General features: G+C 39.0%; 1 protein-coding gene across 3 annotated transcripts in view; it reads left to right on the top strand.

Annotated features, from left to right (window-relative positions):
- The window catches only part of LOC136863273 (FERRY endosomal RAB5 effector complex subunit 3), a 158738-nt gene extending 148362 nt beyond the window's left edge, over window positions 1-10376 (top strand). For all 3 annotated transcript variants that reach the window (XM_067139660.2, XM_067139657.2, XM_067139656.2), the window contains one exon: window positions 10192-10376. In XM_067139660.2, the coding sequence (XP_066995761.1) occupies window positions 10192-10308 (117 nt within the window). In that variant the 3' untranslated portion in view covers window positions 10309-10376. The remainder of the gene's footprint in view (window positions 1-10191) is intronic.
- The last annotated feature ends 1692 nt before the right edge of the window (window positions 10377-12068 follow it).

Genomic DNA, 12068 nt, shown 5'->3' with positions numbered 1-12068 from the left:
ATAGTTCCTCCAGCATAAGAAGTGCACGTCACTTCCACAGCATAAGAACTGCACGTCACTTCCAGGGAATACCCTAACTGATTTAAAAGTGCCATTTTCATTTTAGGCTGTTACTACGATGGGGTTGCCTCTCCAAAATGCATTTAAGAGCTATTGCCAACATGTAATCAGGCCGCTCCTAACATGGAGTACAGACTCTTGGGTTCCAGTGTCATTTCATACACCGAGGGGACCATCACGTCATCTAAGGAAACTCATCCGCCCGAAGCCATTGGTGACCTTATGGGATTGGATTATATACCACTGTCCAGCACTCTGCATTGAGACACTGACTGTATGGTCCACTCGTTACTGTAGTAGGGGCAAGAGAATAACCCGATAGATATACAGTAAAACCTTGTTAAGATGTTTCTGCAGGGGACAACAAAAATGAACGTCTTAAGCAAGAAAATGTACTATAGAATATACAAATAAAAACTATCCAACAGAGATATGGAAACACTAGATATGATTTTTTCCAACATGAGGGTGTTTTACGTTGTGTATCCGCAGGTACAGTTAAACTATATCTACCATTTCTAAAGACGAGAGGAAAGTATTAAAAGGTGTGAAAAACACAAGAGGACAAATATGAACCAGACAACCAATATGAAAACATATGCTGGAGGGAGGGACACACACACACACACACACACACACACACACACACACACACACACACACACACACACACACACACAGTATTATTGCAGATCACACTCTTTCTAAAACAAATGTTAGTAGAAGCATTTTATTTCAGAATAGTTATTAAACATTATCTTCTGGTCGATGAATTGCAGGTTACACTCACCCATGTGCGACCGGGAAGAATCAGGATCGGGCCATTGACTGCCATTTTGAAAACTTTGACCAAGGACCAAGATAAATGATCGAGTCGAAACTCGAAGGTGCAAGTTCAATATTCGCGACCTCTGCACGCTTATAGATGCGGATGCCAGTCTACTTTCTGAAAGATTTTAATTTTGTCTTGATTAGTAACGAATTTCACGATGTTTTCCATATCCATATCTAGGCTATCACAAGACAAATATGCACCACGCTAGTCAATTTGACATGATTATGTTCTTAATCCAGATATAGGCTACCGTATCACGCGACAAAACTTCGCTGTACGTAAATTACATTCCTTTCACAAGAGATGAAATGACATTTCCAGGGCTAGGAAAAATATTATCGTACTCGTAGTAAGCGGTAACAGCGAAAATTCGTGATGCGATAGGTATGTTCATATGTTCTTAATCCAGACATAGGCTACCGTATCATGTGGCAAATATTCGCTACACTTCACTGTACCACTCAACACAAAATAAATTTCTAACTTCTGAATGGAATGCAAAATATAAGCACAAATAGACTCACTGTGTTATTCAGCAATCTTACTGCTAACCGGCAAGTAAAACTGAACATTCCTGAGCCTAACGGCTTGCTCCCCGGACGTGCAACTTATACTGTGGAATTCAGGAATTTAAGGCCTTTTTCCGTAATCACGCAACTGTGGCGACGAATCTTACCCGAGTTGGAAATCACGTTTGTTTCACAAGGGATGTCAAATAACAATTTCAGGGCTAGGAAAAATGTAATCGTACTAAGCGGTAATAGCAAAAATTTGTGACATGATAAGAGAGGTATTTTTATACGGTACAGATTTAATACAATGAGAATTGGGACTTCAAATTTACAGTGTGCTAAGCGGGAAAACGTGTTAATGAGGAATGCACTAACGAGGTTTCACTGTATATGTATATATATATATATATATACTAATTTATTAGCTTTTTGTAACTTGCTTAAAACAACTATTAACATCTCTCTACCTGAAGTGCATTAATTATTAAAAAAATGAAATATACAAGTATTTACTGGGGTGCAGCTAAAACTAATTTCCCGATTTTTATTATTAAATTCGGGAAACACATTGCCAAAACTTGGAAACAAAATTGGGCACCACTGTAATGTTATTACAGAAATAAAATAATAATTTAGTTTTGCCTAGAATGAGTGCTCCTCTTCTCCCTTAGCGACGATCATGTGCTGACAAGTCTCCAAATTTCCTTATAACCTTACCTGACACTATTTAGATCCAGAAAATGAATCTGGGTAGCATGCCAGATTTTCACTTTATCAGTAAAAGTTGTCATAAGTTAAGCTATTAATTTACTGGGAATTAATGATCATCAAAATATTCTAACAGCGCTCACAGTGCGCAATTACAGTACATTTCCCTCTCCCTTATTCACAAACAACACAATATATCTCTAAACTTCACTTTAAAGATTGACACTGTACATACCTCATATGGTAATATTCCTTATAACAAATCCAATCACTTATAACTTTCTCTCAACATTCTAACTAGTAAAGACAAGGTGCCACAACAAACCATATGATTGGAAGCCACTTATTTACTTAGTGCATCCCTAACCTAACACATACTTCTTCAATCTTGGGTCGTGGGCCTCTCGTGTTGCCACAACCGTCTATAGAAGTTGGTTTCTCGTTCCCCAACAGCTCTAAGACATCACAAGCCAGGGATCACTGCACCCATTTCACTGACATATGTTCAGATTTCAAATGGCCAAGCCCCTGATTGATGATTTAGAGAGTATGAGATCACCATCCCATTTTAATCACATATGTACATTGAATAAGAACCACCATCAGTAAAAGGTACCATCACTGTATGAGGTAATAATGTAAAATCACTCGCCATGCTAGTTGAAGATCGCAAGTCAACCCCTCGCAGTGTAAAAATATCAAGTCAAGTTTAGCAATGAAATTATGAAATCCAGTCTCTGCATTGCAAAATATCAAATATCAAGCCAAGTCTAGCCATATGTCTGCATCCTGCTGAGGCTAGTCTATATAAGCACCTGGACCATGTGGAGATCGCATATTTAAAAGCAAGTGGTAGGTGTTTTTGCATGTCTGAGCTCCTAGCATCTTTCAATCATTGTTACCTTGTTTGAAATTAGTTTGAATTTTCAGTGGCCTGATTGGCCACTGCAAATTTTACACACAGTGCTCTTAATGCTGCTCTTCCATTTTACATTGATTGGTTGCAGTCTTAAATCTAGATTTCCTGTTTTTAACTGGGTTTTCCAAACAGTATGTTTCATCACTTTCTGGTTTAATCAGTGAGTTTTAACCGTCTTTCCAGATATAGCTACAGTTTTCTCCATTGCACAATGATGAGTAACATTACTGTTATAATACATTCAGACTTCCATCAGTGTCATAATAAATACAAAATCACATAATTCTATCCTTTCACATTCCTTAATACACTGACTGACAGAGCAAATGCAACACCAAGAAGGAGTGGTTCGAAAGGGATGAAAGTTGGGGAAGAAACAGAGACGGCACGGACGAATAATTGATGTTTATTTCAAACCGATATGCAGGTTACACAATGCGCACGGCATCGACTCAGTAGGATGTAGGACCACCGCGAGCAGCGATGCACGCAGAAACACGTCGAGGTACAGAGTCAATAAGAGTGCGGATGGTGTCTTGAGGGATGGTTCTCCATTCTCTGTCAACCATTTGCCACAGTTGGTCGTCCGTACGAGGCTGGGGCAGAGTTTGCAAACGGCGTCCAATGAGATCCCACACGTGTTCGATTGGTGAGAGATCCGGTGAGTACGCTGGCCACGGAAGCATCTGTACACCTCGTAGAGCCTGTTGGGAGATGCGAGCAGTGTGTGGGCGGGCATTATCCTGCTGAAACAGAGCATTGGGCAGCCCCTGAAGGTACGGGAGTGCCACCGGCCGCAGCACATGCTGCACGTAGCGGTGGGCATTTAACGTGCCTTGAATACGCACTAGAGGTGACGTGGAATCATACGCAATAGCGCCCCAAAGCGGGCGCCGGGAGTGTAGGCCTCCTTCAACCAATCGACGGGAAATTGTTCTGGTCGATATTGGAACAGCCAGGGTGTCTTGCACATGCTGAAGAATGGCGGTTGACGTGGCATGCGGGGCTGCCACCGCTTGGCGGCGGATGCGGCGATCCTCGCGTGCTGACGTCACTCGGGCTGCGTCTGGACCCCTCGCACGTGCCACATGTCCCTGCGCCAACCATCTTCGCCACAGGCGCTGCACCGTGGACACATCCCTATGGGTATCGGCTGCGATTTGACGAAGCGACCAACCTGCCCTTCTCAGCCCGATCACCATACCCCTCGTAAAGTCGTCTGTCTGCTGGAAATGCCTCCGTTGACGGCGGCCTGGCATTCTTAGCTATACACGTGTCCTGTGGCACACGACAACACGTTCTACAATGACTGTCGGCTGAGAAATCACGGTACGAAGTGGGCCATTCGCCAACACCGTGTCCCATTTATCGTTCGCTACGTGCGCAGCACAGCGGCGCATTTCACATCATGAGCATACCTCAGTGACGTCAGTCTACCCTGCAATTGGCATAAAGTTCTGACCACTCCTTCTTGGTGTTGCATTTGCTCTGTCAGTCAGTGTAGTTAAACATGCTCATAATGCCATGTACTCTTACATATTGCTGTGATTGAATTACATTACTATTACTGATTTACATTATCAGTTAAATGGTGGAGTTCACATTTTTTAAGATCAGGGGTTCGAATATATAAATGATATGAGCCATGAACTGAAATTACAGATGTTTGCAGATGATTTTTTACTATATAGGGTACCGGTAATAAGTTACAGGATTGTGAGCAACTGTAAAAAGACCTTGACATTGTTGTAAGACGAACAGCAGACTATGGTATAATTGTAAACGGGGTGATCAGGTTGTAAATTTTACCAAGAGGGAAAGCCCTCTCGGTTTTAATTACAGTGTTGGAGTGGAAGTACCTCAAGGGGATCACTAAGTACCTATGTGTTAATATAAGGAAAGATCTTCATTGGGGTAATCACAATTAATGAGATTGTAAATAAAAGTTATAGATATCTTCATATGGTTATGAGAATATTTAGGGGTTACAAAAAACTTTGTTATTTAAGGTCAACGTAATCGGTACTTGTTTTAAACAAGAATAAATATAATACAATAAGATTAACAAGTACGTACCTTCCAACTTTCCCGATTTAGGCCAGAGACTCCTGATTTTCGGCAGCTTTTCCCGCCTCCCGATTACTCTATTATTTCTCCCGTTTTTAGCTTATTTTTTGGTGAACTTCAAACATTTTTCATATCCCACCATTTTAGGTTTGTATGCCAGTGGCTGGAAGTCTTTTGCTTATTGACCGCTTTTGAATGAAATATTGACATTTATTAATACGAGAAATGCACGCAAATGTGCGATTTTTATTGAAACCTGTATACTGTGACGCATATATCGGTTGTCAATTTCTTGTTCTCACATGCTATGTTTTCGTTCACATCAGTCTAGTCTATTCTAGAGACCAGTTGCTAGATTTGGAGTCTCCTTTTTTAGTAATTTAGTGACAGAATTTCAAAGAGAGTGACTTGTGACCAAAGACTTTAATATTACTTGTCTAGACTTATAGAACGCGCTGATACTATGCAGAATATTGAACACTTTTGCCCATTGTCATGTTGCGGGTGCTTCAGCTTCGAATGCATGGGTAGCACGTGATAATGTTTACAGTCCCGTGCATGTTTTCGATTTTAATCATGTCTGTTAGTGGATCTGTTGTAGTTTTATATGTGATGGAGTGATAATATATTGTCAAATATTTTCAAGAAATGTGGGAGCTGATACATTACGGTAAAGTTGATCGGCAATATTAGGCATAAAGTTAGGCCTTTCGTGTGGAATAGAAAGGTATTCACGAATGTGAATTTGTGTGCAGCCTTCATTTGTACAGGTTGTTTTCAGAAGGGATCTGATATTTCTTTTCAAATGCAAGTGGAAATTGAACTGTCATAAAATAACTTTCAATGACCATAATCGAGAACTAAACAGGTTATAGGGTGGATGATTCAGAGAGCAGGACGACATGACATTTAGAATTTTTAGGCTTCTTCTTTTTCTTGTTTGCCCATTTCCAATTCATCAGGGATAATTGTTTAGAACTAAACAGCTGTTCTGAAAAAGACTACGTGATTTTCATACAGACTGTGTAGACCTACCGTTATTACAAATTTGATAAACCTGGGCCTAGAATCCGTAAGACATGATTGATAAAGCTTGATGTAACGCTTTTAATATTAGGGTAAAGTACTGCTTCAAATTATCAATTATCTGAAAAATGATTTATTAGTATCGTATGTCTTAAGCTCTCAGTTTTTTTACACTTGCTTTATAATAAAAGAATACAATTATTCATACGCTATTCCATAAAAATTTGACAATGAAAATAAAAATGAAAATCCACAGCCTGTTCCCAGTCATTCGACCGGGTCAGGAATGGAATGACAATATAAAGTCTAAATAAAGCTCATTATAAACTTGTCAATCCTAGTCTGTATTAGAAAATGCTAATCAAAATAACTGTTTAACTATGATTTTAATCTTCTTGCAAGTGTTTTACATTCAACTTCATTTTTTCTGGTGTAAATCATGGTGCCCACATTCAAGAAAAATTAGAATGCACTTTCAATTTTTATTTGTGCTCAGATAATGTTAATTCAGATTGAGTTTGTAAAAGCAGTAATACGGGTATTTAAAAAGATAATATTATGAAGAGGGTTTCACATCTTAAATTATAACTTTCTTACTTAAGCCTAAATGACTCAGAGAAACTCAGACTAACCCTAGACATTTAATTTATTTTAAGAAATACACAATAGAGGCAGACTAGCACCAGTGTAATGAATGTCAGGCAGCATTTACCTAAGTCCAAATCACATAGAAATGACAATTTAACTTCTACTAACCCAATTACGTTATTTCATATCCGAACCAAACCAAACCCCATGGCCTACGAAGCGATCGCTGCTCAGCCTGAAGGCCTGCACGAGGTGTCGTGTGGTCAGCACGACGAATACTCTCGGCCATTATCTCACCGTCAGGTAGTTCCGCAATTGTAATCACGTAGGCTGAGTGGAATTCGAACCAGCTCTCAGATCCAGGTAAAAATCTCTGACCTGACCGGGGATTGAATCCCGGGCCACAGGGTAAGAGGTAGACACGCTACTCCTACACAGCGAAGCTGGCATTTCATATTCAGAAAATGACAAAAAATGTATCTGATCATTTTAGAAAGATTTCTGCAGTCATGTACTTTTTAAACAATATGTTCAGAGAATTGAGTAAAACTTGCTTTAATGACTTATAGGAGAGGAATCATAAGCTATGTACCTTTCATAGAAAGATTTTATTTCACAGGTTTCCTTTTTGTTGGTATTGAAGATTATTGCTATCGGTACAGAAGTTTGTAAATATTTAATGTGCCCTCCAGTCTGCTAAGAGACAGGCAATTTTTATCTTACGATATGTAATCGTACTTAAGTAGACTGGTGTCATTTGAACATGTCTTCGTATTTTCTATAAATCAAAAGTGTAGAGCCTAGGTTTCAATTACATGTATCTGTTCTGAATGTTCAAACAAAACAGCTACAACATGACCCTTATATTAAAATGAGCGACATTATCATTTATGAGGTACCCGTAGGGCTGTATACTGTTTTTCCTGTTTTCGGGGACTGAAATTCAAATATGTATTTATATATATTTATTTTTGTAGTAGTGTATTTTTCAGTCTTCTTATTCAGTCTCCTAAAGGTTTTTTTAAATTTTTAATATGCGCCACCTATGGGCTATCCAAAGAATTTGTGTAGATTGTTCAGCTGTACAGTCTTGATATTATGTATATTTATTGCGTGTGTACACGGTAGTCGGTATAGGCTGTCATTCATTTACTAGGGCGGGTGTTTTCATATGTGCAAAATGTAAGTTCATGCATGAATTCCATACGATCTCCTTGTCAAGCTGAGGAGCGCCCTTAACGTGGCGGTACGCACATGGACACGACTTCCCCTGTCACACGCTTCTGCGCAGCCAGCAGTGTGGGGCCTTGCTTGTGACTTTTCTAAATATTTTAGGAACCATTTGAGCCATTCTGGTGAATTTTAATTTATTACTTGACAAATATCATTGTGCTTCGCATAATCGTGCGGGCATGTGATGCATTATATTGCATTTGCTAAGTAATGGCATCCAAGTGCATGACTGATTCACACCTGTGGAGCACGAGTTCATACTATTTTCGGAAGGCTTATCAGAGACCGATCATTTCACTCACATACTTCCTGTGAGGGAATAGATATGTGTAATTTTTAACCTTGTAGCCTCATATAGCAACAGTCAGATTTTGAGACAATAAGTATTATAATTTATACCATAGTACTCCTGTATTGACTGGATGAGTTGACCGTTTGGTTAGGGGAGCGCTGCTGTGAGCTTGCATCCAGGAGATAGTGGGTTCGAACCCCACTGTCAGCAGCTCCGAAGGTGGTTTTCTGTGGTTTCCCATTTTCACACCAGGCAAATGCTGGGGCTGTACCTTAATTAAGGCCACAGCTGCTTCCTTCCCGTTCCTAGGCCTTTCCTATCCCATCGTCGCCATGAGACCTCTCTCTGTCGGTGCGACGTAAAACAAATAGCAAAAAAATAAAAGAAACTTTTGTATTGTTTGAAGTTGTAGTGGCATTGTTCTTAGTTGTTATGAGAAGGGATATTGAATTTAATTTGTGATTATGGGGAAGCCATCATACAGTATGTACAAAGCTAAGGAATCAGACCGAGTGAGTTGGTGCCATGCGGTTAGGGGCACGCTGCTGTCAGTTTGCATTCGGGAGGTAGTGGGTTCAAACCCCACTGGCGTCAGCCCTGAAGATGGTTTTCTGTGGTTTCCCATTTTCACATCAGAAAAATGTTGGGGCTTTACCTTAATTAAGGCTATGGCTACTTCCTTCCCACTCCCAGCCCTTTTCTATCCCATCGTCGCCATAAGACCTATTTGTGATGGTGCGAGGTAAAGCAGATTGTAAAAAAAAAAAAAAAAATCTAAGAAGAAACATGTTATTGGTACCGGTATGTACTTTCAGAAATGTTATGTGTGTAATTGGTATAGGCCTATATCAGCAAATATATGCAACCTTCGTTGTCTGCTGTGGAGGAGCAGAAAAATTAAGAATTATTTTTGTTCTAACTAGGTACATGAATTTAATTTCTTAAATGACTAATTATCATACAAATAAAGTGCAACTGGATTATGGTAGTTAATTCGATTTAGCAACTTTTAATTTAGAATTTGGTGACTTTTGGCTAACACTGGTTTGGATGCTTCTATTGTTGAGTGTTCTGTTATATATTTGTGTTCATTGGTGTTCTGTCTTGTTCGGTTTGATGCGTGCGTGTGTTTCAGTGAAGCATATCAATTATTTATTGAAGATTTTATAGTGGGCTGAATGTTATTTGGTTTCCCGAACTGCTGAAGGTGGTTTGTTTTCATGTTAAGTGGGTGTTTATAGATTATAATACAAATTTTCATCATATTGTAGTGTTTTTGCTTGGTGTTTTGATTGGTCACTATGGCCAAGAAATACAATTCGGTTTCCTTGAAACAGTTTTTGGGACAGTTTCCGTGCATTATTGAAACCAGGAAAGGTGCATCTTTTGCATTTTGTACTGCTTGTCGATGTAATATTTGTGTGTATCTCATGGTGGAAAAAAATTATGTTTCAAAACACGTGGAAACAAAGAAGAGAAAATGTTACATGTATAGACAGTGATAAAAAATTAAATACTGTTAAAAGTGAAGGTGATAGGGTGATAAATGTTGAATGCTTGTTTACATCATTCATTTTGGAGCATAATTTGCCACATAATTGAGCAGATCACACAAGTCACATTTTCAGAAAAATGTTCCTGGACAGTGTAAAGAAATATGGCTGTGCAAGAACAAAAACTGCTGCAATTATTGGAGAAATGGCAAATATGGCCAGTCAGTATATAATTTATGTGTAGTGAAACGTGAAATTAGAATGTGCCTTTGTGTATTCCTTCATGTTCATTTAATACTAATTTGCAATTGTCTCATACTCCTCATGATTCTAAATCAAGTATATATCCTTGTATTTTTAATGACCTGGTTCCTTATTTCCCTGTGATCTGTTTTTATATTCATTTTGAAAGTGTGTTGTATAATTGAACTCTTGAACACTTTTATTTTTATTTTCAGGGTATATCTGAAGAAGTGTTCGTTACATTGGCCACGATGCTACCAAGTATTTTTCGTGTTTCTAATCCTCTAGTTTTCAAAGTTTCTTCAACACCTCATACTCCAAAGAGTGGTTGATGAAAACAAGTGTCAAATGTGGAATAATAGCTGGCTATTTTTGAATAAAGTTCAGAATGTTGAAGTTACATAGCCTTGTTTGTATTCAGAGAATTCCTTTAGGCCCTACTCATTTCTTCCTGGTTTGAACACACAAGTCTTAGCTCATAATGTAAGTCAGTAGTCACTTCCATTTATTGAGTAAATTTAGAAGAATCCACAGTTTAAACATAGTTGAGACACCTCTGTACTAAAAGATTATGTGTTTGTGGTGCAGTGATGGACCTCTCATTATTGGCTCCCCAGTCCTTTAAAGTGAAATAATTATAATTAAGATTGCCTATATGCATTTTTCTTCCCCTCTGCTGTCATAAAAGACCTGTACCTTTCTTTCATCCATGTGACAGTTAAGTAGTTTTACAAGATCTTGTACAGGTATTTCATTTTCTGTTCTTATTTATTGTGAAGACACATTTTCTCCGGCTAGGCATAATCATCATCAGCATAGCACCCCTCCAGCGTGCCGGGTAGGGTGGTGTTGAACATGTCCTTACCATCATTGTCTGTCCAGAAATATTTTCCCTCTCACTGCTAACTCTCAATTTCCTCCTCATCTCTCCACATCCTCTCTCAGCTGGTGTAGCCATATCTTCTTAGGTCTTCCCACTGGCCTCCTCCTTTCAACCCTTCCTTCTAGGCAGCACATGGTGTTCTTGTGTCAAGCATTTGCTTTACATGTCCATACTATGTTAGTCTTGAAGTCCTTAGCTTCTCTTCTATCGAGTCCAGTTCCATTCTGACATCTTCATTCCTTACATGGTCCTTGCATGTCTTTTTAGAGGGTAGTTTGTAGAAACTTCATTTCACATGCTTGCAATTTACTAACTTCTCTTTCTTTCAGTGTACAAGTTTCTATACTGTATGTGAGGATGGGCACAAAGTATGACCTATACAGAGTCATCTTGGTTCTCTTGGGCACTTCGTTATCCCAAAGCAGATGTCTTACATGGTTGTATAATTTGGAACTGCTAGACACTCTGTGTACTATTTCTTTATCTGCAGTACCCCTGCTGGAAATCATACTCCCGAGGTATTTGAATACACATTGAATGTTTTCACCTTCAAGCTTTATGTGGCAGCCAGTATCTTTCCTACTCATTTTCTGTGCAACAGTTTTTGTTGTGCTAACTTTCATCTGTTACTGTTTGAACTTTGCTACCCATTCATCCAGGCTAGTTTGTACCTTTACTTCTGTCCCTCCCCAGATGGCTACATCATCAGCAAACACCAATGTGTGTAGTTCTCTATCTAGTTCTCTTTTCAGGTGTTTAAGAATACAGTAAAACCTTGTTAATTCAAAGTCGTTGGGACGCAAATATTGGACTTGGAATTAACCGCCAACTCATAATTCAGAAATGCCAACCCTTGCCGCATCACAAAATATTCTAAGACCCATTACTGCATGCAATTAACCTTGATTCACAGTTTAAGCCTTTCAAATGCCATGAAGAAAAAAAAAAAAAAAAGAAAGCTATTTCCAAAATGTATCCAACAAGGTGCATTTTACACTATCCAAATAATGCACTTGGGTAACCCACTGACAAACATAACCTCACGCAATGAGAGGGGGGGGGGGGGGGGAAGAAGAGCATGTTTCAAAAACGAGGAGAAATCTATGCTGGCTCCCCTGTGCAAGTGCTTTATTTATTAGACCACTGTACTGTATGAATTTTAGATGCCTTGTACTTGCACAGAAAGTATCTGATGCCTTTAATACATCG

Source organism: Anabrus simplex, chromosome 2, assembly GCF_040414725.1.
Source record: "Anabrus simplex isolate iqAnaSimp1 chromosome 2, ASM4041472v1, whole genome shotgun sequence".
Classification (NCBI taxonomy): Eukaryota; Metazoa; Arthropoda; class Insecta; order Orthoptera; family Tettigoniidae; genus Anabrus; species Anabrus simplex.
The sequence above is the reverse complement of the archived record's forward strand: the minus strand, read 5'-3'. Positions and strand labels throughout refer to the sequence as shown.